This window comes from Fukomys damarensis, unplaced genomic scaffold (genome assembly GCF_012274545.1).
Source record: "Fukomys damarensis isolate Sample0158 unplaced genomic scaffold, DMR_v1.0_HiC HiC_scaffold_23, whole genome shotgun sequence".
NCBI classification, from domain to species: domain Eukaryota; kingdom Metazoa; phylum Chordata; class Mammalia; order Rodentia; family Bathyergidae; genus Fukomys; species Fukomys damarensis.
The window spans coordinates 1,614,229-1,641,913 of record NW_022900935.1 but is presented as its reverse complement, the minus strand read 5'-3'; the positions used below and the strand labels follow the sequence as shown (position 1 = coordinate 1,641,913).

The 27,685-nt window shown below is 59.0% G+C and overlaps 1 protein-coding gene across 2 annotated transcripts; it reads left to right on the top strand.

The window, feature by feature from the left end:
- On the top strand, positions 1 to 27,042 carry Epha2 (EPH receptor A2). 2 transcript variants are annotated; one of them, XR_002025047.2, is made up of 18 exons: positions 1 to 102; positions 1,977 to 2,044; positions 3,513 to 4,182; positions 11,204 to 11,359; positions 11,436 to 11,768; positions 12,467 to 12,582; positions 12,953 to 13,106; positions 13,602 to 13,701; positions 14,230 to 14,285; positions 14,564 to 14,689; positions 14,786 to 14,974; positions 15,079 to 15,140; positions 15,224 to 15,433; positions 15,583 to 15,732; positions 16,464 to 16,657; positions 17,227 to 17,382; positions 26,122 to 26,776; positions 26,873 to 27,042. XR_002025047.2 is itself a non-coding variant. In XM_019206094.2 (17 exons), exons 3-17 carry the CDS (start codon positions 3,534 to 3,536, stop codon positions 26,225 to 26,227), a joined length of 2,757 nt encoding a protein of 918 aa, XP_019061639.1. In that variant the 5' UTR covers positions 1 to 102; positions 1,977 to 2,044; positions 3,513 to 3,533; the 3' UTR covers positions 26,228 to 26,837. The 2 variants fall into 2 exon arrangements, 1 of the variants encoding a protein (XP_019061639.1); XM_019206094.2 differs by lacking the exon at positions 26,873 to 27,042 and having other exon boundaries at positions 26,122 to 26,837.
- Positions 27,043 to 27,685: the final 643 nt, after the last annotated feature.

The window sequence follows — 27,685 nt, the reverse complement described above, 5'->3', positions numbered from 1 at the left end:
TACCTCTGAGACGCCCTGGCTGCAGGGTGGAGGGACCTGCCGTGCCAGGCTAACCCTTCAGAGCCCGGAAGCTGGGAGGGACAGACTTCAACCTTGTCGGACGTATGCACGTGTGCATGTGTGTGTGCTCACATGTGCGCGTGTGTGCGTGGGGCTGTGAGGAGCACACACTCACTGTTGTCCTCCCCACCCAGCTGGGGTCAGGAACCCCTGGATTCCTTCCTGTGTAGCTGGAACATTTCTACTTGCCAGTGGGGTTGCAGGGCTTTCCGAGCCGGGGCCCTGGGCAAGTCCGAACAAATCCCCAGCCCACCCCACCAGCCACTCTCCCCAGTCCCCACAGCCTAGGCGTAGGGCCTAGTGCCACATCGGATTTCCTCTTCCCTGTCTGGCTGTGGACCCTTCCTAGAGAGGTTTGGCTGAGGTCAGCGGCTCGGGTGGTAGCTCCTTAAACCAGGTCCTCACTGTGGGGAGGAGGCTGTCTAACCTCAGGACAGGGCTTTCCGTTTTATTATTATTATTTTTGTTGGTTCAGGGCTCCACACATGCTGAGCACACGCTGTACTCTTAGGCTGCACACCCAGCCTTACAAAGTGTCTTTCTTTAAGTACTGGGGATCAAACCCCAGGAGAACTTCACCCCTGAGCGCATCCCCAGCCCTTTTATAAAACATTTTTTTTAAATTCTGAAATAAGCCCTTGCTATGTGGTCCAGGAGGGACTCCCAACTTGTCAACCATCCTGCCTCAGCCTCCTGCAGTGCTGGAATCGGTGTATGCAGCCACTCCTGGCCTGGAAAGGTTTTTTAAGACGACCTTCAGGGTCCCCGACCCCTTCCGTTCGGCGTCTCCAAACCTGTCACCTCTGCTCCCAGCCTGCCTCAGTTGCCCTGTAGACCACCACTCCCAGGCTCTGGCCTGGGGATAGTGGCTTCTTCAGGCTGGACCCTCAGGCTCCAGGGCACCAAGAAAGTGATTGCTTGGTTTCATCCTACCCAAGGGCTTTACCTGCAGGCTGGATGAACTTTAGACTCTAAGCTCATGGATTCTAAGCCTCAATTTCCCCAATATCCTTGCTCTCCAAAGCAGTGGTGCTTAGTGACCCCATCTGGGCATTACTTGGAAATGGGAGAGGAACACCATCTTGGCTTCAGCCGTTGAGCCTGGCAGAGCAGCCAGTGGACCCATGGGAGACACCTGGCAGTGCCAGCTAGGGAAGCCCCCAGCAGTGGGTCCCTCTGCCCGGCTCCAACTGCCTCAGGGAACAGCATGGTCCTGGCACTTGGTCTCTCTTAGCCTAGAAAGCCCCCCATAAGGTTTTTCATCTCCGGTCCCCCAGGTGCTCCTGGCTGGGGCAGTGGGACGACTTTCCCAGGGAAGAGACCTCGCCCACTGTGTGTACCTACGAGGGGCCACTACGGGCTCAGACCTTTCCTCCGCCTGCACTGTGGCGTTGTGGTGGGAATGTGGGTTCCAGGCACCTCCCCACCTGTTCCCCCCTGTTAGCAGTGCCCTCTTCCGAGCACCAGGAGACACAGGTACACATACCTGTGTGTAGTATTGTGTGGCCTGAGTGGGGTGAGTGTTTCATGCTGCGGTATGTGACAGGCGTAGACACCAGTGTTCCCAACCTAGAGTCCCCAAAGCTGAAGCCTCTGTGTGTGTGTGTGTTTGTGTGTGTGCACACGAAGTCCCATGAGGGTCTTGTCCAAGGAAGCGGTGGGGTGGTGGCCACCCCAGCTCTGCCCAGCTGCTCTTCTCCTGCTGGGCTGAGTCCCTGTCCTTCTCTGTCCAGCTGGGGACTGGAAAGAGGGCGGTGTGACCTGGGAGACAGGAAGCCCAGTTCTGACCCCAGCCTGCTGCGTGCCTGACCCCTATTCCTTCTCAGGTCGAGGCCTTGGGATCCTGGGGGAGGTGCGGTCACCGCTCCTGCCATGGTCTTTGTCACACTCACCATGCCCTCTTGTTTCTCCTGCAGTCGTCCTGTTGGACCTCGCAGAAGCCAAAGGGGAGCTCGGCTGGCTCACGTACCCCTACGGCAAAGGGGTAAGGAGGCCTTGGGGGCGGGGAAGAGGTGTGGGTTAGGACTCGGGGGTGGGGTCTGGCTTCCAGCTCAGGTCCCGCTTCTTACATGGGGCCAGGCGGTCCTGCCAGGGCTGGACTGGGGTGCTTGGTGCAGACAGAAAGCAGTGACTTCCAGCTCCCTCGCCACACCAGGGTCAGGTCCCCTCCCGGTCCTCCGGACCTCTCTTCCTGACCCCCAGCTGTTGCTCCCCCTTCCTGCCAGGCCGGAAGCCTGGCTCCTCCCCGCCGTGCTGCCCAGGGCTCTTCCCGCCATGGTGCCAGGCTGTGACCAGCACTGCTGGGCCAGAGGCTGGGGTCCCTTCCCTGGCCTTGGGTGTGACTGCCGCGTGACCCTGGGGGTCCCCTGCCATCCCTATCCCTGATGTACCATGGATCCTTACTGAGTTAGTCCTGGGTCCCTGAGCCCGGGCCAGGGGTGACCCAAGGTGTTCTTTGGGAGAGTGGTCAGACCTGCGACTCGAGGGCCTGGGCCTGGTCACGCCCCATGGCCTGGGGCGTAGCTCTGAGCAGATTATTCAGATCCTGTACTGCCCCAGCCGCAAGGCAGGTCCTCTAATCCAACCCAGGTCATTATCCAGAGTGGGAAACTGAGCCCAAGGGTGTGCGAGCCGACGTGCAGGCCAGGCCTCTCTCCTCGTCCCCTCTGCTATCACTCGCGCATTGAGTCGTTCCACCAAGACTTCTTGGGCCCCTGGGCTGTGCCAGGTGGGGTCCGCGGGGGCCCCAGGGCTCAGAATCTAGCACGGGCGCCAGGATAGGCGGCACCTTCTGCCAAGCGCTGTGGTCGAGAGGGCGGGGAGACTGGGGGCCGAGGGGGGCGGTGGCCCAGCCTGGGAAACCTTCCCGGAAGAGGCTGAGCTGTGTCTGAGCGGGGAGGAATGTGTGTGGATGATTCCAAAGCCAAAGTCTAAATGATGATGATGGGGGATCTGCCGCTGTTGTGACTTAACCCCTTCCTGGCCACTCCTGTGCTGCCACGTGGCATACAGTGACAAGGAGTGACGACAGCGTAGCAGGGCCAGCTGCTTGTGTGACCGTCACTTTGTCCAAGCTCCATGCTTGACGCTCTGTAGACGCTGTGTCGTTTGTCCTCACAGCAGTCGTGGGGGGTAGGGGCTCTGGTCCCCCACGGTACAGATGGAGGCTTGGAGGTTCAGAAGGCTTCAGTGACCTGCTGGAGGTCACTCAGAGTCCCGGGCTCCACCCTAGCGTCACGCACAGAGTCAGGAGCCAGACGCGAGGGCCGGAAAGACCGAGGCTCAGGTCCTGGTACAACTGCCGGGACTGCACCTCTCCAGGCCTCTGTTTCCTTCCCCGTCAAATGGGAAGGAGCAAGAGCTGAAAAACATCTTCTCGGTGCCCCCTTCTGCCCCCTGGGCCTCAGTTTCCCCCTGGTACCTACCTGCGCTAACCTGTCGATCCCGCACAGTGGGACGTGGCACAGAACATCATGAACGACATGCCCATCTACATGTACACGGTGTGCAACGTGGTGACCGGGGACCAGGACAACTGGCTGCGCACGAACTGGGTGTACCGCGGTGAGGCCGAGCGTATTTTCATCGAGCTCAAGTTCACCGTGCGGGACTGCAACAGCTTCCCCGGAGGTGCCAGCTCCTGCAAGGAGACCTTCAACCTCTACTACTTCGAGTCGGACATGGACTACGGCACCAACTTCCAGAAGCGCCATTTCACCAAGATCGACACCATCGCGCCTGACGAGATCACCCGCAGCAGTGACTTTGAGGCCCGTCAGGTGAAGTTGAACGTGGAGGAGCGCACCGTGGGGCCGCTCACGCGCAAGGGCTTCTACCTGGCCTTCCAGGACATTGGGGCCTGCGTGGCACTGCTCTCTGTCCGCGTCTATTACAAGAAATGCCCAGAGCTGGTGCAGGGCCTGGCCCACTTCCCTGAGACCATCGCGGGCTCTGACGCACCGTCCCTGGCCACGGTGGCCGGCAGCTGTGTGGCACACGCTGTGGTGCTGCCCGGGGGAGAGGATCCCCGCATGCACTGTGCGGTGGACGGCGAGTGGCTGGTGCCCATCGGGCAGTGCCTCTGCGAGGAAGGCTACGAGAAGGTGGACGACGCCTGCCAAGGTGCGTGCCGGATCCTGGGGCACCGGAGACGGGTGGTGGGGAGGAGGTCCCGGGTGGGAGGCTGTGAGCTCACCTCGGGGTTCTGGGCCTCTGCGGAGTCAGCTTCCTTATTCATGACTTGGATTCTCCAAGTCATGACTGGACTTTATTCTCCAGACTGAGAATAAATGAATTAGAAAGAGTTTACTATGGAGATGATGGGCTGAGATTCTAGGAAAAGAACGCCTGGGTTTAAGTCCCGCTCTGCCTTGCACTGTGTGATTTCTGAGCCGTTCCCTTAACGTTCTCTGTGTTTGGGTTTCAGCATCTATAAAGTGGAGATGATCATAGTATCTATCTTGTAGGGAGGATGTGATAATGCAATGACTTAATACTCATAAAAAGCTTAGATCAGTGCCTGACACATGCATACTTTAAGTGCAACTGTGATTTTTGATTCAGCCCACAAGTAGTTCCTAGCTCTGCGTGGCACCAACAGAGCTAGTTGCAGTCCTGTTGCGACATGCTCTGTGGTCTTAGGGAAGTCACTGAGTCTCTCTGGGCTTCGCATTCCTTTCTGATAAGGAAGATTGAATGGGATCCAGGGTTTGCACTTGAGAGTCTGCACAAGAACCCCCCATCTGAGGGGGTGGTGGAGGGAGGTGCAGGCTCTGTTCTTCCTGCCCCATCTTCCCCGAGGCCACAAACCTGGATTCTCCATCGGAGCTTTTATTGGTGGCAAACTGAGCCTCGAAACGGGGCCCATGAAGTCAGACTCTCTCTGGGAATGCGGCCTGGGCAACAGTGACCTCACACTGTGGCTTGGCGCGGCCAGGGCCTGTGACAGTGGAAATCTACAGCGCCAGCTGATGACTCTTCTGGAGAGGGCTGTGGGGCAGGGCCCCGAGGAATGCAGGCTGACCTTCGGAAGGCCAGCTCGTCCCCTCGCGGGGCACTTCTTGCAGAGAGAGGCGGGCTGTTGGGAAACTGGGGGCTTGGTCCTGCAGGTGCGCACACCTGCTGGGTGACCTGGGGTGAGTCCTTCCTCTCTGGGCGTTCTGTCCTGTGAGTAAAATGAAAAAGGGTGCCATGTCACTTGCAGACTTCACACTTGCTTTTTCGCTGTGTTTCTGCCACCCCATGAAAGGGGCTGAACGCTGGCCGGCCCCACACCCCTTTCTGATGGGCACATCCTTAGAACTGGGCTTTAACACATCTGGAAACACCTGGGGAGAAGTTCCCTCTCAGCTCCTCTCTGCTGAGTGAGGTCCCTTTCCTGGGCCACCTCTGCCTCGGTGACCTCAGATGCAGACTCCCAGCCTCAGACAATGACCCTTGGGTCGGGGTGGGGGGGACACCCTCCGGGCGAGCAGGCTCCTCCCACGTGACATCCTCCAACAGGAATGCGGGGGTGGGAGTTAGGGGCAGCGGAAAACTTTCCACAGCGGGTGATTCAGGCCCTGCAGAGATAAGAAGGAGCCCCCTCCTCTGGAGGTGGGGGTCAGGATCCTGGCAGGCTTTGTTTACAAAAGCTGAGCAGCCTCTTTGGAAAGGACCAGTTCCCAGAGCGGGGGCTCTGACTTAGCTGGCTCCCTTGTCAGACATCTTCTGCCCTGGCTCGAGGGTCCCTCATAATGCCTTCCCGAGTGGCTGGGTTCGCACTTCCCCAAGGCCCTCTCTGACCCTGATCTGCGGACTGGTGTTTTCCCTGTGCTCTCTCAGGCTGCTCTGTTGAGTCTGCCCATCTTTCTGGAAGACGGGGATGGTTGTTAGTGTCTTTGCACAGACAGGGAAACTGAGGCTCAAGCAAAGGTGTGGCTCACCTGCAGCCACAAGGCTAGGAGGTGACACCGCGGGATTTGAATCCAGACGGCAGCACCTGAGCTGCAGGATGGGGCGGGAAACAGGGTGGGAAATGGTGAGTTCCTTTGGAATCTCTGACTCAGGTCCTGGCCCTGAGCCCAGTGCTCTGGGCAGCCCCGGGATGGCGGATCACGGGATGGGGGGTCATGGTGCAGGGGCCGGGGGCTCCGGGAAAGGAAGGGGTGGCTGGAAGGCCACTGCTGGCTTCCCTGCTTGGCCTCACCAGGCCGTCAGCCCAGTTCCCCCACTGGGCTTCACTGGTGCTGTCCCCCGAGCTCTCCAAGTCCGCATCAGTTTCTCTCCCCTTGGGTGCTTTCCTCAGGGAGCCTGGCGGGGCTCAGGAAAGGGTTAAGTGGCATCCCAGGTGCCATACGTGGACAGGTGGGCACACTGCCCAGCAGAGCTCCCCTGAGCTATGTCAGGAATGAGCCCACTTTCCTCTAGCCCCCTCCCCGCCAGGCCCCTGGCCCTGCCCAGGGGACAGTGGAGTCACTCAGGCCGACTGCCGTCCCCTGGGGCTGCTTTGTGTCTGCTTCCTGTGCTGGCATCTGCAGCCAAGCTGTGGGGCCCTGGCTGGCGCCTCAGCCCTGCAGACCACAGCCAGGTGAGCAGGTGGCCTGCAGCCTTGGCCTGAGGCATAGCCCAGCAGCTGGGAGCCAGCCCCTTGGGGACATCCCCTTGTGGCTCTGGTTTCTCTCTCCCCGGTTCTTAGGGGCACCCGGGTCTAAGCACCGAGCTAAACACAAGCACGATTTCCTTCAAGTCTTCAGAGCGTCCTGGAGAGCAGGAGGGCTTTTCCCCATTTCACAGATGAGGAAACGGAGGTTCAGAGGACACAGTAACCGAAAGAGCTGGGGCATGGCACAAGGAGGGTAGCACACTGTCCCCAGTCTCCCCTGGCATGGGTGCTTTCTGCCACAAGCGTTGTGACTTTGGGAACCCCCCTGGGGGACCCCTTCTCCCCATCTGTAAAAGGAGTGGCTGGGTTGGACCAGTGGCTCCAAAGCACCCTGCCCCTTGGAGATCAGAGCCTGGCTTTGGTGGCTTTCTCCTCTGGCTGTCTGAGCTGTTGACGGTGTTAGCCGTCATGTGTGGTGAAGAAGAGGTCCCAGCACGGGTGTACCAAGTGGCCCAGGCCTAGCCTCATGTCCACGGCAGAAGGGGAGGCCTTCCCGGGCAGGGCATGGCTCTGATCCCGGTGGTCACATGCGGGGCCAGGAAGGATCCTTGGTGCATCAGCACCAGGCCTATCCCCAGGCTGGGGGCCCTGTGAGTTGTTGATCCCCTCCTTGAGGAAATGCTGCTGGCCTTATTTTTGTGGCTGCCGGGACAGGGATTGTGGTGGCAGCGCTAATCCTGGTGGCTCTGACCTCTGTCCTCTGCCTGCCCTGCTGTCAGCTCACTGTGGGGCAAATGCAGCTACTGGCAGCCAGGCAGGCAGAGCTGCTGGGGTAAGTGGGTCCCAGGAAGGGGAGAAAGGAAGGAAGGAAGCCAGCAGGGAAAGCAAACAGAAGATAAAAGGCTGGGGGTGGGAGAGAGCAGGAGGGGCCGGAGGGAAGGAGGGAGGGAGGGGGAGGAGGGAGGTGAGCGGGCTTATCACGCTTGGCTGAGGAATGTGCCCACAGATCACTCCCTGGGTGTGTGAAAGGGCAGGGCAGGGTGCTGCCTGCCTGCCCCATTGAACCCTGGGAACGGCCCCCTCCTGCCGGAATGGCAGGAAGAAGTCCCCAGGCCCTGGAGTTACCAGGGTCCCTCATTTGCAGGTCAGTAACTTACAGGGCACAGAGACAAAGTCCAGGCTTGGGCCACAGTGGTGCCTAAGGTCACCCTCCTGTCCTGGCGGGAGGTGCCTGGCCCTAGGTGAATTGTCACCTCTTGACCCCCCATGACCTCACCACCTGCAGCCAGGGAGGTGGCTGGGCCTGGGGGAGGAGCTCTGCCAGGGACTGAACTTGCATCATGCAGAGGGCGTCTGTCCCTGAGTCACCCACGCTGCCACCTGAGGAGCGGGCATCAGGAACTGGAAAAACCAGGGTACAGCCCTAGGTGCAGCCACCGTGGCCCAGTTCCCCAGGTTGGAGTGGCCCAGGCCTGCCAGGCAACTGGGGCCAGGGGGAGACGCTGTCCCCGCAGGTGTGCCAGAGGCTGGTGGGTGTTCAGTGTACAACCTCCAGCGGCCTCCCTGCACACTTGAATACTGCTCTCTCCTGTGGCCCTAGAGGTACCTGTTTCTTTGCATGCAGCAGGCTTTGCCATCCACACCGCCATTGGTTGATTGATCGGCCGGTTGATTGATTCATTCATTCATCTGTCTGCGCATCCTTTAACTGAGCACCAATTTCCTGCAAAGCATATGCTGGGCTGTGGGATGCAAGTAAACTGGACCCCATGCCTGCTCCAGGGGCTGCGGAGCTCACAGAGGGGATATCTACCTGTGTGCAGAAATCATTTCAAATGAGGCATGAAAGCCAGGCTGTGAATTCCCCGGGAGCTGAAAAGATGCTTATGTATCCCATCCCTGCGCCTAGCATCTTGCCAGACACGTCGTAGGAAGTGCTCGGTTCTGCTGGGTAAACATGACACTGAATACTAGGTCCCCTAATGTAACGCAGGGGAATTGGGCAGCCTGGGAGGGTTGTGTAGAGGAGCATAGGCGGGGTATTGAAGGATGCATAGGAGTTTGCTGGTTGGCTAAGAGATAAAGTATTTGGCGTATGTGGGTGTGTATTTGTGTACGACCCCGGTCCCGATTTGCCTGCCCAGAATGCCAGAAATCCAGCCAGGTTGGAGGCTTGCTGGTGTCCAGATGGTGGTTTCTGGGACCTCAGAATATTTGCAAACTACGTCGGGGCTGGGGGAGCAGGCCGGGGAGCGGCTGGTCTGTGGTTGGATGAGGAGTAACAGGCAAGCACATGCCCTGTGGACGCCTCCTCCTCGCTGTATCATCCATCTGGCACATCCGAATCGGAAATCTCTCCAAATTCCCTCTTTCCTGCCGGCAGCAGGCAGGCCACCCCCAGGCTCTGGGGCCAGAGAATGGAGCCTACCTCTTCCCCCACCTCCGCCTCTTGGCACTGGGCTGCAGGGCTTGGGAGCCACCGCAGCTGGGCGGTGGGGACCTGATGTGTACGTTGGGTGGGGGGGTGCGGGGCCCTGGGATGTGGATGCCTCTGGGGACAGGCACCTGGGGAGGCAGCCTGGCTTTGTGAGGTCTCATTCCTACTTCAGCTCCGGTGGAGGAGGGAGCTGTTTTTGTAGTATAGCAGGTTTCATGGGAGGAATACAATGTGGTTTCCTTAGATCCAGCGGGAGGCTTGAAGGAGACCACTTTAGCTAATCCTGGAAGGGCCCCGGGCTGGAGCCCACACTCCCCTCCCTAGATACACATGTGCCCGCTCTGACAAGAGCTGCTCTGAAACCGTTTGGGAATTTTCTGGCTGCTGAAGCGGGTCAGGACATATCTCCTTCTTCCTTTCTCTGTGCTCCAAATTGAAGTGTCCCTGGGAACCGCGGGAAGGAGAGAGGTCAGAGTCCAGGACGTTTTGGTTTTGCGTCTCTGTAGCTTGGAGACCTGGTGGTCAAGCCTCTCTGAGCCTCAGTTTCCCCACCTGCCGTGGGATGAGTGCTTGCAGTGCCCAGGCGCAGGTGCATCAGGGCTCCCCCTGGGCCTCTGTGGTAGGATGGGCAGAGAGAGGCTGCTTGGGTGGCCCCTGGGCCCCTGGGCCCCTGGTGGGAATGCAGCCTGACTCGGCGGTCACTTCCCCCTAACTCCCTGTCCCTGTGCAAGGAGGGGCTTGGATCAGAGGTGACCAGAACGCCTGAAATTGGTTGTCCAAGCTGACTTCAGATCCTAGGCAGCCTCTGTCCAGGGATTTTTCCCGATCTATAGACCTGTCTGAGTTGTTATTCAGACCTTTATGTGTTCTCCATTGCCTCAGGACAAAGCCTCAGCTCTTTGGTCTGACCTTCAAGGCCTTTTTCCATCGCCTTCTAGCCTGCAGCTGCCTCCGTTTGTGTGCCAAAGCTGCTTACTTTAGTTGTTCTCTTTCACCTCCAACTCCCTCCCCGCAGTATCTCTGCTTTGTTGAACTCCTACAGAGCCTCTAAACCCCTGCTAGAATATCTCCTCTGTGACTCTGGACCCTCGGCTAAGGTAGTTCCCTCTTCTCCATCCCCTTAGTCCTTTACCTATCCCGATATCACAGACACTGTCCAGGCCACCTTCCTATGCCTGAGTTCAGGGGCTTTTGCCACCACCCCAGGGTAATGTACAGCACCAGGCAGGTGGAGGAGAAGGCAAGTGTTTGACAAGTAGGTTGCAGGTGCCGTGGGACCCGCTCTTTGGGGGTGGCTGCAGAGCTGCAGAGGTCCCACGGTGACCCCACTGTGGCTGTGTCTACGGCCACACCCAGTCCTGGTCAGCCCGGGGTGCCTGTGTCTGAGCAGCTTCCTGCCTGTGAGGCCTGGAAGGGCATTGGGCAGGAGCAGGATGGGGCTGTGGGAGGGAGAAGTCCCCGAGTCAGGTGCGTGAGCTCCTGGCCAGCTGGGCCAGGAGGGACCGGGTCCCAGGGGAGGAAGGGCCGCTTCCTGGCTTCCCTGTGAGTGGTAGAAATAACTCATCCCTGGTCCAGAAAAAATGCTAAGGGCCTGGCCTTTCCTGCTGCTCGGTGGGCCAGCCCGGGAACCGGAAGTCGGTCAGGTCCTGGGGCTGGGGGAGCCCCTGCAGCGGGAGCTTCCTGTGCTGGGAAAGCTGGCCGATCAGTTGGCGTGGTGGTGATAGACAGCAAGTACCAACAGCCGAGCAGACATGGTCTCTGCCACGGTCAGTTCAGAGCTGCCCCAGGGAGAAGGGGACCTGACAGGCTGGTGTGCCCCAGGCCAAGGTCGTAACCCTAGGCGGCAGTGCGCTCAGTCAGGCGCTCCTAGCTCTCCGAGGAAGCTGAAAGTGGGTCTAAAATGCTGGGCTCACAGGCATGGCGCTTCCTGGGAGTTGGTGGCCAGCAGCGTCTCGGTTTGAAGCCCGTAGAGGCTCTCCACACATCTTGTCATCCCAAGCCAGCAAGAAAACAGGTCCATGGGGATTTCGTGACTTGCCTGAGGTCCCACAGTGGGGTTGGGAGCAGCCCTGCAGAGGGGACAGACTGCTCTGACCGTGTGCCTCTGTCCCTGTGCCCTCCAGCCTGTTCACCGGGATTCTTCAAGTCCCAGGCGTCTGAGGGCCCCTGCCTGGAGTGCCCTGCTCACACGCTGCCGTCCCTCGAAGGTGCCACCTCCTGCGCCTGTGAAGAAGGCTACTTCCGGGCCCCTGAGGACGCGCTGTCCATGCCCTGCACTCGTGAGTCTCGCAGAGGGTCAGGGAGGGTGGCCCACGAGGTGTGACGGGGACAGGCACTGATCTCCACCCTGCACAGGCCCCCCATCCGCCCCGCACTACCTCACGGCCTTGGGCATGGGTGCCAAGGTGGAGCTGCGCTGGACACCGCCCCAGGACACTGGGGGGCGTGAAGACATCATCTACCGGGTCACCTGCGAACAGTGCTGGCCGGAGTCCGGCGAGTGTGGGCCCTGCGAGGCCAGTGTGCACTACTCGGAGCCGCCACACGCGCTCACCCGCACCAGCGTGACGGTCAGTGACCTGGAGCCGCACATGAACTACACCTTCGTGGTCGAGGCCCGCAACGGTGTCTCGGAGCTGGTGACGAGCCGCAGCTTCCGCACGGCCAGTGTCAGCATCAACCAGACAGGTGTGGCTGCAGTGCTGGGTGGGCCTGGGGTCCCTGCTTGGGCGGGACTCGGTGAGGGGGTGGAGGCGGACTGGCTTTGTCCCGAGGTAGCTTGGTTGAAAGGACCATCTCTTAGAGCTGTGTGACTCCGGCACTATTACTGAGCCTGTGTAGGGCACGGCGTTCTCACCTGCAAAGTGGGAGCAACAACAGGGCTGTTGGGATAGTTCACCGAAGTATTCTTTGTTTTTGGTACCGGGATTGAGCTCGGGTCCTTGCACTTGCGCGGCAGGTGGCAGCACCACTGACCTAAATCCCCGGCCCTGAAGTATTCTATTTAAGGCTCTTAGAGCAGTGCCTGGTCTGGGGAAGGGCTTAGTGGGGGCCTCTTGTTCCTTAGTTTTTATTAAGAGCTCGCGGGTGTTCATGGGGTGCAAACCCTCATGGTGAGTCTGTAGCTAGGGTCTCTGGATACCCTCTTTTTTTTGTTTTTTTGAAATAGAGTCTCACTATGCAGTTCAGGCTGGTCTTGAACTCACAACAATCCTCCTGTCTCAGCCTCCTGAGTGCTCAGATTTCAGGCGTGAACTACCACTCCCAGTACCCAGGGTAGGGGGTCTCATGTCAGTCAGGGATGTGGGGGCAGCCGGCTCTGGGTCCACTGGTCCCCCTGCCCTAGTGGGTGCTCACACCCCTCCCTCACCCTCTCTCCTACCCAGAGCCCCCCAAAGTGAGGCTGGAGGGGCGCACTACCACCTCACTGACCGTCACCTGGAGCATCCCCGTGCCACAGCGGAGCCGCGTGTGGAAGTACGAGATCACCTACCACAAGAAGGTAACTCACCGAGGCTGCACTGGGCCCAGGGCAGGGGACGGCTGGTTATGCAGGTGCTCACCACAGCAGTCTGGCACTGGGGAGGCTCCTATCTGTAGCTGGGGAAACAGGTCTGGGCCTCCTGAGGCAGTGTGCAGCAGGCATTGGGAGGAGCTGTGCTTGAGGTCAGACTGAGGGGCCGGGGGTCCTGAGTGGTGCATTTGCTGGCTCTGAGCTGAGCAAGTCACATCTGTGAGCCTCAGTTTCCTCGTTGGTGAGAAGAGCGTCCAGAGGAGCAACCTTGCTGGTGGGGACCCCAGGGGCGTGGGGGGCTGAGCCGAGGCCCCTGCCCCTCCCTCACTGCCCGCTCCCTGCTTGCTGGCACACACAGGGGGATGCCAACAGCTACAATGTGCACCGCACGGAGGGCTTCTCTGTGACCCTGAAAAACCTGGCTCCGGACACCACCTACCTGGTCCAGGTGCAGGCACTGACGCAGGAAGGCCAGGGCGCTGGCAGCAAGGAGTACGAGTTCCAGACCCTGTGTAAGTAGGGGACCAGGATGTGCACCAGGCCGGGGCCCTGAGACTCAGCAGTCATGACATTGTGGGAGGAGCAAGGGGCCCAGGAATTTAGAAACAAAACCTCCCTGCCAGCTGGGACCTGGGACAGCCCCGTGGGAGCTGAGGAGGGGCGGAATTGAGGGCTGGGAGGGTGAGGACAAAGGCCATGTTATGAGGAGGGAGGCTGTAGGTTCTGGCTTGGCTGGACTGAGTTCAAATTGTGCATCACAGAAAGAGCTCGCATTTAGGGTCCCCCAGGCCTAGGAATCCCTGAAGTGAGATCCAGGAAGGCCCCCTCTGCCTGCCTGTGAAATGGGACCAGATCCCCCTGCCCTCAGGACTTCATACATCAAAGCACTCAGCCCACAGCAGGTGCCCAGGTGTCTTTGGTCCCTAACATGGGTCTTGCCTACAGCCAGGGTTGTTGTCATGATTTGGGTGAGGGGCTCCCTGTCATCAGCTGATCTTTCCCAGCAGCCTTGGAAGGATCTAGCAACATGGCAGTGATTGGTGGTGTGGCCGTTGGTGCCGTCTTGCTCTTGGTGCTGGCTGGAATCGGCTTTTTCATCCACCGAAGGTTGGTCAGAGAGTCCATATCCAGGCTTGGGTAGGACACACAGGACCAGGAACCTCACTTTCCTCATCTGGAAAATGGGTTGACAGTACTCAAATCGAATCGAATCGAATCCCTGCTTCCTGGGCGATGTGCAGCTGGGATGAGCTGTCCGTGTTTAGCACAGTGCCTGGCACACGGTGGGCTAGGCTGTGATGGTCATTTTCTCTGCCCTTGTTAGTAACGCTGTGTCCACACTTCATCTGAACAGCAGCCGGAAGTGCTGGGCAGCTCTCATGAGGAAAGCCCTCATTATGGCTACTTATGGGGCCATTATGGGGCGTAGATCCAAAGAGTGAGTCCTGGCTCGCTCATTTCCTCTGCCTGCCCCACACCCTCTGGCCGGCAGGGGATGCTGAGCCAAGGGTTGAGCACACCACACACATCCACCTACACACACACACACACCCAGACAGGGGCAGTGTCGGGAGGCGCTGCTGCTGAGCCTAGGCCTCACTGACTGCCTGAGTTTGTCCACTTGGGGTCTTGCAGGAGGAGGAGGCTCCGTGCTCGCCAGTCCTCAGAGGACGTTTACTTCTCCAAGTCAGGTATGATGGAGCTCTTGCTGCAAGCTGGTCCCTACTGTTGCCGCCCCCCAAGCCTCCCCGGGTCTGTGCCAGAGGCGGGGACAACCAGCTGTCTCTAGGGCTGGGCATGGGACTCAGAGGCTTCACTCTAGGGGCTCAGTTAGGAGCTCCATGCCCCAGAGCCCAGTCCACACTCCTGAGGACCCTGATGGTGTGGCTTCCCTCCCTCTTCTACCCCACGGGCTCGCCTGCCCAGGGACCCCTTCTGGGCTTTGTGTGACCCTCCCTCCCCTTTGCAGAACAACTGAAGCCCCTGAAGACGTACGTGGACCCCCACACATATGAAGACCCCAACCAGGCCGTGCTCAAGTTCACCACCGAGATCCACCCGTCCTGTATCACTCGGCAGAAGGTGATCGGGGCAGGTGAGGCTGGTCCTCCTGAGAGGCAGGTAGTGGTGGGTGCATGAGTTGGGGTCACCTGGCCTGACTGAGGGGCTCCCACACCTTGCCTGCCCACAGGAGAGTTTGGGGAGGTGTACAAGGGAATGCTGAAGTCGTCCTCGGGAAAGAAGGAGGTGCCCGTGGCCATCAAGACGCTGAAAGCCGGCTACACGGAGAAGCAGCGGGTGGACTTCCTGAGCGAGGCCAGCATCATGGGCCAGTTCAGCCACCACAACATCATCCGCCTGGAGGGCGTCATCTCCAAATGTGAGGCTGGGCGGGGCCCTGGCCCACAGGGGGATGGGGGCTGCCCTGGGACCCCCTGACTGTTGCCCCGCCCCTCCTACTCACACCTGCGCCACGCCCGGCAGACAAACCCATGATGATCATCACAGAGTACATGGAGAACGGGGCCCTGGACAAGTTCCTTCGGGTAAGGAAGTGGTCGGAGGCAGGCCAGGATCGGGGCCGGGGGCCCAGGGGCTCTGCTGACGGCTGAGGACCCGTGTCTGGCAGGAGGAGGACGGCGAGTTCAGCGTGTTGCAGCTGGTGGGCATGCTGAGGGGCATCGCGGCGGGCATGAAGTACCTGGCCAACATGAACTACGTGCACCGCGACCTGGCCGCCCGCAACATCCTCGTCAACAGCAACCTGGTCTGCAAGGTGTCTGACTTTGGCCTGTCCCGCGTGCTGGAGGACGACCCCGAGGCCACCTATACCACCAGTGTGAGCGGGGGGGCCGTCGTCACTGGGACGGGGGGCTCGGGGATGAAGCCGCCACACTGTCCCCCACCTCTCTCCTGCACCCTTGGAGTGAGGACCTTGGAGGGCACGCGGAGGAGGGGACGCTGGTGACTAGGCTGGGTCCTCTGCAGGGCGGCAAGATCCCCATCCGCTGGACGGCCCCGGAGGCCATCTCCTACCGCAAGTTCACCTCAGCCAGCGACGTGTGGAGCTACGGCATTGTCATGTGGGAGGTGATGACATACGGCGAGCGGCCCTACTGGGAGCTGTCAAACCATGAGGTGGGACCCGTTCCCGACGGGCCCTGACCAAAGGCCGTTACTCCTCTCCTACCCTGAGGGCAGGGCAGCGGGGCCGGGGGGGCTGATCGTCACCTGGTACACAGCGCTCCTGGCTCCACTCCGTCGGACGGGGAGCGGGCGTGCGCATCCGTGTGTTCGTGCGTACATGTATGGGAACGTGTACGCCCAAGTGCCTGGGCCTCATGCAGGCCAGAGGCTGGAGGGCTTCCCGGAGGTCACATCTCTGCTGAGACCCAGAGCAGAGGAAGGAGCCAGGTGAAGAGAAGGCAAGGAAGAGAGAGCCACGGCCAGGGGGCATCCAGAGGCAGCCGCTGGGCTCGTAATGTAGCGGCTGTTCCTGGGGACCCTGAGGGCAGACGTCCCTCCCTCCGTGGTGCCCAGGGACAGCTGAGGACACAGCCAGGCGTGGCCATGTAAGCCTGTAATCCCAACACTCTGGGATTACATTCGAGGTAGGAGGATTGCAAACTCAAGCCCAGCCTGAGTAATTTAAAGATTAGCAAGACCGAGTCTCAAAATAAAAAATAAAATGGCTGGGAGGTAGTTTAGGCAAAGGTTTTGGGTCCAGTCCCAAGGACTACAAAACAGAAAAGTAAGGGGTCATCCTGTTCTGGGGCTCCCTCTCCTACCTCTGTGCCTGCGGGGGGCCCTCCGGGGCTCTGTTCACAGCTCTTACTGCTTCCTGCCATGACCGTCCGGACCCCTTCCAGGTGATGAAAGCCATCAACGACGGCTTCCGGCTCCCCACGCCCATGGACTGCCCCTCGGCCATCTACCAGCTCATGATGCAGTGCTGGCAGCAGGAGCGCGCCCGCCGCCCCAGGTTTGCGGACATCGTCAGCATCCTCGACAAGCTCATCCGTGCCCCCAACTCCCTCAAGACGCTGGCTGACTTTGACCCCCGGTGAGTCCCCTGCCCGTGTGACCCTGGCTCCTTTCTGGCACTCCTGAGCCGCCGTGATATAGTGGACAGCTGGGGGCAGTCGGGATGACAAGGGGGCTCAGAAGGTTTGCTCTGGGACGGCACAGGGGGCGGCGCGGTCCCTGTAGCAGGACAAGCCAACTCTTGGTGCACGTCCCCACCCCGGGGTCAACATTCAACATGTTTTAACTAATTTCACATCCAAGAGACAGTCCTGTAATTATCCCCTCTCGTAGACGAAGAAACTGAGACACGGGGTGGTTAAGTACCTTTCCTGACTGGCGAGTGGCCAGGTCCCTGAGTCTGTGCTTGCTGTGTTCCGTGATTCGGGGTTCCGGTGCTGCCTTGTAGTAGGAATGGAGGAGCAGCAGTAGGGATGACGCCGGGTGGTCTCCCTGAGCTCTACCTGGCCAGGCCTCCCCACTGCCCAGATGAAGAAACTGAGGCACAGGCAGCTGCATAAACAGCCCAGCTTAGGGCGCAGCGGGGTTGGGGCCAGGTGGGCTGGGTGCGGCAGCCCCTCATCCGCAAGCACGCGGTTCCTATTGCAGGGTGTCCATCCGGCTGCCCAGCACCAGCGGCTCGGAGGGCGTCCCCTTCCGCACCGTGTCCGAGTGGCTGGAGTCCATCAAGATGCAGCAGTACACAGAGCACTTCGTGACGGCCGGCTACACCGCCATTGAGAAGGTGGTGCAGATGACCAGCGAGTGAGTAGCACCTGTCCGGACTCACTTCCTGCCTTGTGCCCACTCTCTCTCCCTCTGTCTGGGAGGCTCAGGGGAAAGGCAGAACCAGACCGGCGGCCAGCAGCTCCGGGCACCCTCCCTTCCTGCTTCTTTCTCCAGAGTGGGAAAATAACAGTAAGTGTAATAATGGCACAGCTGCCATTTAGGGAGGGCTGGCCGTGTGCCAGCTGTGTGCGGGAGCACTCAGAATCAGTCCCCAGCAGGACGGCGGGCAGGGCCTGTGACTGTCTCTTGGGACAGGTGAGCGACAGGAGCACAGGAGGTGCCGACCTGCCCAGGGTCCCACAGCCACTCAGGGCAGAGTGGGTTTCCGGCCCCGGGCAGTCAGGGCCTAGAGCAAAGACACCGTGGAGGCCATTGGTAGAGCAATGGGCTGAGAGCTTACCCAGCCAGCTGGGGCAGCTTTGTCTCCCGGATGCTCTTCTGATGCCCAGGAGACAGAGAGAGCCCTGCCAGCTGCACCAGGGCATCTCTACCTGGTCCACTTTCAGCCTTGTATGCGGCCTGGGCTGCTTACTCCTGGTGGCCCTGGATTCGCCCTTTGTTGGGTGCTCCTCACTGGGCTGTTCCTCTCAGCTCCAGCACTACCATCCTTCCCGGCAAGCCCTTGGCAGGGCCACCTCTTCCTGTCCCTGGAGAGAGAAGGCATTCTCCTCTTAGCCTTTTGTGCCTCTAAAAATAGCCACGGATCCCCATAGCCCAGTTTGTACAGCGTCCAAGATCATGGCAGGAGCAAGGCCAGGCCGGGATGTTTTGGGAGCCACACGGAGGGAGGGCACAGCTTGGGCCTTTCACGGTTCTGGGTCACGGAAGTTCTGGGATTTGGGCTGTGCGTGAGCATTCTCTAGGGCTTCGATCGGTGGCCGTGGGCTGCCCCAGGGGATGGCTGGTGGTGGGAATCCGGCAGGGACAGCTGAGCAGAGGGAGGATGGGCACGTGGAGAGGGGAGACAGGTCCCAGGATAGCTCTTGCTGCCAGCCAGCGGTAGGGCACACATTGGGCTCCGTAGCCATTCCCAAGCTCAAGGTGCCACCTCTACAGCTTCCTAGCAGGTGTGCTTGACCCAGTTGGGTCCAGTGTGGGCCTCGGCGTCCGTCCCTTGGAGCGGAGGTCGCGTGGGTGCCGTGACGTGCCCCTCTGCTGAGGAGTTGCTCTCTTCTTCTCCGTGCTCCCTTGCTTCCTGCCCGCAGGCCGCAGTCCCCGGGCACCACCTTTCTCCCTGGGAACCTGGGCCGGGTCCCAGGGCCCTCCGAGGGCTCCCCTTGAGGCTGACTGCTTCTCTCTGGTCCCAGTGCTTACAGGAAACACATGTCCTCAGAAGTGTCCCGAAATAGCCTGGGGTGCTCCTCGCCTGTTCCTTTCCCACGACTGGGGACGGGGCTCTGGGATGGACAGAGGCTATGTGTGCACCCTTGTTGTTTTGAAAGGGCCTAGATAAAGCCTGGAAGTGGTTCAGACTCCCTCCTTTCGCTGCTGCTCAGAGTGGTGCCTGTGTGACTCCCGGCTGCCTCCTCTTCCTCTCTCCTGTGAACTGGGGGTCCCAGAGCATGTCTTCTTCACACTGTTGTCCACGCGATCCCAGAGGGGGCTGTGGTGGGAGGATTCAGCTCTTGCAGCAGGTGGGGGGCCGGTGTCCCGCTTCTCGGATCTCTCCCCAGGTGCTTGTTCCAAGGTCCCACAGCCTTGCCTCTTCGTGACTTGTGCATCCCTGTGCTCTTTGGGACCTGGTCTGGCTTTCTAAGCTAGTGATTCTTGAGGTTTTTGAGGAGCTGCCGTACCCCAAGAAAGTGCCCAGTGCGACATCAGGCCCTGTCCAGTTCAAGGCCACAGCCTGCAGTAGCCTGTGGGCTCCTAGGGTCTCACGCCATCCTCACAGGCCATGGGCCAGGCGGGTACGCGCTGGGTGAGCGAGTGGTCTGTGGCTCACTTTCTCACGGCTCTGTCCTGGCACCATGGTCTGCACCCAGCAGGTGGCCTTGGGACTCCCCAGTCCGGGGCTGGCATTGTGAGCGCTCAGGAGAAGACCAGGCCACAGGAAGGCGGCCTCCGTCTTGTGTCTTCTTGCCTCTGTGCAGGGAGTTGACTCCTGTGTCCCTGAAAGGGACACTGAGGCTGGGATGGTCTGTGAGGGCGGCTAGAAGCGTCAGCCTGTCTGTGACCCTCAGCCAGGGCCTTGCTCTGTTTGAGGTTAGGAAAGAAAGGGAGGGTTTGGGGGGCTTTGTGGGCAGCTCTTCAAAGCGCCCCATTTTACATAGGAAGACACTGAGGTGAGAAGTCAGATTCAGACCCTCCGAGGCTTTGACGTGAGTTTGTGAGTTTGGGGCCTGGGCAGGGCTCAGCCTGGCGTGTGTCCCAGGCCGGCCCCAGGGCCTGGGCAGGGTGGGGCTGACAGTCTCCTGGCCTTTCCCTTCCTGGGGCTCCCAGAACCCAGGGTTTTGTTGTTATTGTTTCTTTCTTTTTTTGTCTGTTTTATTTCTTTCTTGGTTTTTTTGTAGTGTTGGGGGTTAAACCCAAGGACTTCCCACAGGGCTACGTCCCCAGCCCCCTCCCTTTTTATTTTTATTTTTTATTTCAAGATAGGGCCTTACTAAGTTGCCCAGGCTGGGTTTTTCAATTGTTTTTTAGGGTGTTTTTGTGTTTTGAGACAGAGTCTCACTATGGATTGTAGGCTGGCCTCGAACTTGCACCAATCCTCCTGCTTCAGCCTCCTGAGTGCTGGGACTATAGGTGTGCACCACCACATCTGGCTTGAGTTTGAATTTTAGATCTTCCTGCCTCAGCCTCCTACAGTGTTGGCGTCTTGGGGGTAGGCCACTACTTCTAGCCCTAGTGGTTCTTCAAGTGAACCTCAGAGTCCTCTGGGACCGCATCATATGCAGATTCCACGTCCTGCCTGACGCTTGTCCCTCAGTGGACCCAGGGGCTCCTGAGTAGCTCCTCCTTGGTGGTCTGAATAGTGTTTACCCCGCCACATTACCATGCCACACCTGCAAGGACCGGGTCGGTGGGTGGCCTGGGTCACCCATGAAGGGGGAAGTGTCACTCAGGTGGTTGGGAGGAAGTTCTCCCCAAAGTCTAACTGCTGGCTCTCCCGCTGCAATGGGAGTGACAATCCCCACACCTGGGTCTGCCTTCCCCGCTCAGTGCTCCTCCACGTCCTGTGGGAAAGCCATGTCTCCGGGATTGCAAATAGAGCTTGCACCATATAATTACCTCCGTTTACAGTGGGGAGACAGCCCATAAAAACCTGGGTGTTTTCATAGGTTTGGGCTGGTGGGGGAGGATGGTGGAGGAGAAGACTCCCAAAGTTAGCAATAAAAGTCCTGCTTGCAGGCTCCTGAGCATAAGTGGTTTTATGAGAGGACGGAGGGGTGCAGGGTGTGGTGGGGGAGGCCAGGGCAGCTACACCTCCTAGTGGGGTGGAGAGGAGGCCGGGACTCTATGGCACGGTTTCCTTACTCCCTGCTGAAGGTTTTTTTTGAGGGGGGTCTCACACCTTCCCCTAGGGCACTGTTTCTGTTAGGTTAGAAAAGAGCCGTGGCGAAAGTGCACCACAAGAAAATTTAAAGCGGAAGTTTATTATCTCTGGCGACATATACCTGGATCGTAAGTCCAGGAGTCGGCCCTGAACAAAAGCGGAAGCGTGTTTTATTGGGGTGTGGGAGGAGGGCGTTAGCTAGCGGGGTACAGGTCCAGGTTGTGGGGATTGGGTGACCAGTCCCTTATGGGTCTCTCGCTGGGAGGTGTTGTTGCCAGGCTAAGGAGGTTGTTGAGGTCGGTCGGTTGGGAAGAAGGGTATCACGGTTAGGCCTGGGGTGTAAACAGGAGGCCAGCCCCAGTGCAGTTGATGTGAAAGGAACAGTTTGTCTCATGGAGTGCAGAGATGGGAGGTTCAGGCACCCAACTCCGCCTTTTTAGGGGTGAGGCTGCTTCATGCTGAGTGGGGTCCTTGTCAAGGAGAGAGGCTGGCGTTGGGTGGGGCCGGGTCTGGTAAGGGTGGGATAGTGGCTTTATCAGCACCTGGGCGGTGGGGAGTGCGCAGCACACTGATCAGCTCTGGACAAAGCCATGAGGAGCGAACGGTGACACAGAGACCACGACTGAGGGCTTCCGGGAGGGCAGCAGCCCCCTCGTGGTCAGTGAGGAGAACCAGCGCGTTTCATTCGGTGTGCTGTTGCTGGATTTCTGAGGCTTTGTGAGTTTTTTGGCAGCATCTCACACAATGCCAGACAGCGAAAAAGCAGCATTGATCCTCCAAGAACAGAGAGCTCCCTCCTTGGCTGTTAGAACATCAGGGCCTCTACGGATTTGGAGGGCCACGGCAGCCAAGGAATCTTTTTGGTTTTGGAGACCTGTTAGGCTCTGTGATGTCCGTTTCAGGCTATCAGTGAGGTCAAGAGAGAGTGGGTTGCAGGAGGTTAGTGATGTGGTGAGACCTGCTGTCGCTCTGCTGGTCCTGGCCGTTGTTACCAGTCCCATCGGAAGGGGATACTTTGGATTGCTCTTTTGTTTTTGAGAGGTCAGCATCTTGACCGGAAGTTGGCCCAGCCAGGAGCCCTCCAGGTCTACGTGGGGGGTGGAGACCCTTATGTCCACACATCTGGCCGGTTGGTAGACCGGCTGTGCTGTGCTGAGGTGCCACAGAGAAAGAAGGTGCCTTTGGTGTCTATGCCTGTGGAGAGGTCTATCTCGAGGAAGGTGCTGGAGGTCAGGCAGGCGGAGAAACCGAGGCCACCCAGGACCTAGAATCCTTGGTGATTGTGTGAGGTGGGGTCACACCCAGCGTGACGGCCCTGGCTTCCCCTGGAGGGGCTGAAAGGGAATCAGTGGCTGTTTTGACTCTGTTTTGCTTATCAGGGAGGAGTCAGCTTTTTCTCACCCAGACGCTGGGAGTAGCCTTGTCCTCTTTTGTGTATGAGCTGAGCACGGTAGCTTTTCCACTTGGGAACCGTTTGCTCGGGGTCTGAACGTAGAAGCTGGGCAGTTTGGTGTGATTTTTGTACTGGGAGTTGCCCATCCGCGTGGCGGAGTATTGGGCTGTTTCACAGCTCCCTTGTACGGAGGTGAGTGGTGAGCTGGGAACGTTAAGGCCCACGTGGTCAGTCCACGTGTAGATGGCGAGGGTGGAATTTTACCGAAGACCTTGAGTTCCTGCAGGTTTCGAGGAGTCTGGGTGTTTGAGAGGAGACGTTTATGCAAAGGTCTGAGGGGCTCGGGACACCGTCATCTGCAGCCGGGTGGAGGCCCATGTGGAAAGGCAGTGGCTACCACAGCAGGGGAGAGGCAGGGCCAGCAGCTCCGGGTTCGTGTGGGTGGGAAGGGTTGAGGCGAGGATGTAAAATGGAGAGCTCTACCTCAGGGGTGGTAGTTGGTCTGGTGAGTTTATACTAGCAGTTAGAAGCAGAACAATGGGGTTTGGAGAGGGGGGAACTCTCAGAAAGTGTTTCGGAGCCATAGTTCATTATGAGAGAGGTACAGGTGTCTGTCAGGGCACAGCCAGAAGAGGGGGCGCCACCCTAGGTTAGAAAGGAGGTCAAAGGTGAAAAGGACGAAGTGAGGCTAAGAGAGACCTGAAGCCCTGAGGTCAGTTTTGGGTCTTGGGTTGTGTTGGCAGTGGGGTGGATGACCCAGATGGCAGATCCAATCAGTAACAACAGTCTTACATCCGGGCCCACACTTGGTGAAGCATATTTTGGCTCTCGGCTGGCCCCGGGAGTGTTTGAGCTCTCAGGTTCTTCTGGGATCCAGTGGAATGTATTCCTCGCTGGGAGAGTCAGCCTGAGCTATTTGTGAGGCAGGTGGCAGAACCACTGTGCTAAATCCCCGGCCAGCCTGGGCTATTTGGATGGGGGGGCATGGGCTGGTGGAGAGCTGCTCCCAAGGGCCTGTGGGAAAGGGACCAGGAGAGGATGGCAGCCCAGACAGGCCATCTTCCAGCGAGTGCCACCACAGAGGGGCGCGGTTTCTCCAGTGTGTGTGAATTAGGGCACCGTGTGCCCCAGTATGGTTTTTTACACTAAAAATAGGGCCCGAGTTGAAGGGGTGCTTTTTAGAAGACGCCTTGGTATGAGAACCTTGGCTAGGAGCTGGTACTTGGCTTTTTTGGTACGTGCTTCTTTTTCAACCAGATCCTGCTCCTTTTGCCCTGAAACACCCTGAAGGCAGCCAGCCTCAGGTCTCTGTGGGCATCTAGGGCCCATCCTCAAACTTTGACTTGGATACCGGAGGATGCTTAGGAGATGGAGTAGGGTTTAAGAAAAAGCTGTGCCTCAGAAGACTGGGGAAATAGTCGGGTATGGACTTCAAGGTCCTCAGTGAACCATGCCATGAATGGGCTGGATTTTTTTTTTAATTTAATTTTTTGTTTGTTTGTTTTTGATACCGGGGATCGAACTCAGGTCCTTGTGATTACAAGGCAGGCAATGGAACCTCTGAGCTAAATCTCCGGCCCCTAATTTTATTTACTTATTTATTTATTCTGGTACCAGGGATCAAACTCAGGAACTTGTGTTTGCAAGGCAGTGGGCTGGATTTTTATCAGGTCCCCAGTGGACTTCTCTGATCTTGTCGGCTAACCAGTTTAAGAACTGCCTGGTCAAGGACTGCGAAGTCCAGACATCATGTCCAGTGTCCACAGTTGGGGTCATTAACCCAGAATGGACCTTGTCTGGGAACTGCCCTCTCCCTAGAATCCATGGTGGTGTCCTGGCCTGTTTCTCCTCTGCTGCCCTGGCTGCCTGCCTCCTGCCGCACCCTGTCCCCCTCCTCGGGAAGAGAGGTACTAGTGAGAGCGATGTGAATGTCCCGCCAAGTAAGGATGAAGGACCGAGTCAGCTCCTAGAACTCTGAAGTATGGGGAAGGATTCATGGAGAAAGAGCCTGAGTGGTTTTCACATTGGGAAAAGTCTGTCGGGGAGAAGGGAATGTGGACCCAGGTGGGACCCTTGGGTTCGGCCACCTCTCAGAGAGGCTGTGTGGTGACATCAGGCTGAGTCGGAGCTGGGGAGTGGCAGTGAGGGCTGGGGGATTAAAGCAGGATGGAGCCTTCGGGGGGGCTTCAGGGCCGGGGGTGTTGAGAGCCCAAGCCTGGTAAGGGGGTGTCGAGCTCAAGGAGGGGACACTTGGGTTACATTGGGCTGCGGGGAGGTGGAAGTCAGGACAAGCAGAGTGATGGGCCGGCCAAGTGTGCAGGGCAGGAAAGGCCTGAATAGGGGCCGCTTCCCACTTTCCAGAGTGGTGGGGAAGTTATCGGGTGGGTTAAGAGCCCCTCACCTAATCTGTGTCGGAACTGGGCCGTGGTACAGAGGATTAATTTGGGGGCCAATGTGTCCCTTTCGCTCCAGGGAAGACAGAGTGGCTGGAAGGCACCCAGCAGGGACACCCTTGGCGTGGGGGAGAAAGGGGAGCCCCGTCTCGATTGCCGGAGGGTGCTCCTCAGAAGAGCGGAAGTCTGACTCGAGGGTCGGGCATCCTGTTCTTGGGGAGCAGACGCCAAGAAAGGGGAGATGAAAAGCGATTTTTCCACCAGTGTTTAGCTGTCCCCGACCCAGTGGCCGCAGGTCGGGCCCAGCACCAGGACCTGCACGTCTGACTCAGGCAGCGGCACCCCCAGCAGCAACAAGACAGGACCTAGCCACACCGCTCGCACTCACCGCCCCGGGAAGAGGGTGTGGGCAGGCTGGGGGCGCACCGCCAGTGACGGGACCAGGAATTGCAGAGTGGGGCACGGACGCAGAAAAGGGAAGGGGCCTGTCGTCGCGTGCCGGGGTGTCTGCACCAGATGTTAGGTCAGGAGAGGCCCAGGTTGAAACGAACAGAGCAACCAGCGGAGAGGAGGTTTGAAGTGAATGCTTATGGTTTCTGGCAACAGAAATTGTGTTTGTATCAGGGCACAGGAGCAGGGCGCTGGCGTCTGTCGGTTGGAAAGAAAGATGTTGTGGTTAGGAGAGCCCCCGGGACAGTTTATGAGGAAGGAACAGTTTGTCTCTTGCGGAGGGGGAGGTGGTTTAGGCTTCACCGTCGCCCCCTTTATAGATGGAGAAGTTGAGGGTCCCGCAGGGGAAGACCGGAACCCACTCACCTGACCCTAAAGCCCCACCTGCTAGGTCCTAGCGGAGCGCTCACCCTTGCTGGCCCTTCAGCGAGGACTTCGGGACCCTCCTCAGCTGGGGACTTGGAGAGAGTGGAGGGCGGAAGGAGCCGGTGTAGGGAGAGACCTGGGTGGGGTCTCTGTGCAACACCCCCGGAGGGCCCTGGAAGCTGTCGGGCAGGGGCCTCAGTTCCCCAGCAAGAGGGGAGGGGCAGCTGCTGATTCCCGGCTCTGGCCCCTCCCGCCCCGTGACCTTGGGTTAGTCACTTCCCCGCCCCGAGTTTCCGTTCACTGATCTGCAGTGTCAGGGAGAGATGACCATTTACTTCACAGTTAACTGTGAGATTCAACTGGGAGGGAAGGGAACTCCCAGTGAATGCGTCTGCCGTTTTCCTAACTTTGGACGGCTGGCCGTCTGCGCAAGCTTCTAGGATGTGGCCCCTTCAGGCCTCTGGCCGGCGCGCTGTCGCCCCTCAGGCCCCAAGGCCCCCTCCCTGCCCCCCTCTCCTCCTTGTCCCACCTCCCTCCTGCAGCCTCGCACCTCACCCCGGGCCGCCCAGGCCTTCCTCTTGCTCCGGCCCTGAGCTCTCCCTCTCCCTCTCACCCCACAGTGACATCAAGAGGATCGGGGTGCGGCTGCCGGGCCACCAGAAGCGCATCGCCTACAGCCTGCTGGGCCTCAAGGACCAGGTGAACACTGTGGGGATCCCCATCTGAGCGCGCACCAGGCTTCGAGTCCCCCTGAAAAAAAATACTTGAAGAAACAGAGTGGCCCTCCCGCCGACTCCACGCTGGACCACCAAGGACCTTATTTATTTCCATTTGCTCCTTGTGGACCACACTGAGACCTCTGCTGGAGCCCTGGGGTAACACTGTGGCCTGGATTGGCGGGACCTCCAGGAGGCTGGGCCCAGCCTCTTCCCCTGCTGAGCACTTAGCAGGTACCATCCTGTTCCCAGCACCCCCTGGGGCAGGAGCCCTGCTGGGTCAGTGACAGCACAGGGGACATTTCCACACTGACCTCCCCTCCCTTCCGGGAGAAGCCATCTTGGAAGATGGGGGCTCAGCCCACGGCCATGCGCATAGGGTACCTCAGGCCTCACCCCTGCAAGACAAGAGGGCGGACGTTGAACTGGGCTACCGGAGCCCCAGAGCGGACCTCCGTCCTGCAGTGCCTTTTCTCAGACCCCCAGGCCCTGTCTTTCGCGGGCCTGGGTCAGTCTCTTGCTTTCCTGGGGCCCTCTCAGGCTGCTTGGTTGTGTTGAGGTTTTTTAACTGTACATTTTGTACTTTGTGGAGAGAATGTATGTGTGGGGGCCCAGGGCGGGGGACAGACATTCCGGGGCTGGGGGCGGGGCTTAGGTTTTTTAACTGTACATTTTGTACTTTGTGGAGAGAATGTATGTGTGGGGGCCCAGGGCGGGGGACAGACATTCCGGGGCTGGGTGGGCGGTGCTGCAGGAGGCCCTGCCCTCTCCCGCCCACCCACCTCCGCCTCCTTAGATGACTTCTGTCAGTGTTAATGAGTTTTATTTTGTTGGGTTTTTTTAACCTTAATTTATTATTTTTTATATTTATTGTTAGAAAATGACTTATTTCTGCTCTGGAATAAAGTTGCAGATGGCTCAAATTGATCTTGGCTCTTGGTTCGGGGAAGAGGGAAGGTTTCTGAGAGGCCTCCTGAGTGACCTGAGGGTGCAGGGCTCCCCTGACCCTGAGAGTTTAGACAGAGATCCTTGCATCAGGCAGACAGCCCGTGTCGCCTGGCAGGGTGCAGCAGGTGGAGGCCAGGCCCCACCAAGCCCACCCTGGGCCAGCAGGCCCAGTCCCACTTGGAGGCCATCAGAGCAGCTGTCCCTGTCCCTCCCACACGACTGCGAGCTGTTGAAATGGATTCTTCCAGCACCCACACGGAGCTCTGAGGTTTACAGTCGCTCCTCACAGGTTCTGGATTATTGGAGCCTCCGCAACGGTGAGGAGTTTTATGGGTGGCCCCATTTCACAGAAGAGGACTGAGGCTGGGCCCCGTGACCAGAGCTCACAGCAAGTTAGGGCTGAGGCCAGGACTGGGAAAGTATGATCAGGAATCTCAGTGAGGCTTTGCTCGCCCCTGAGAAGACAGAGCTCAGATGCACAGCGACTTGTCCAAAGTCACACAGCAGGGGTCTCCGTGGA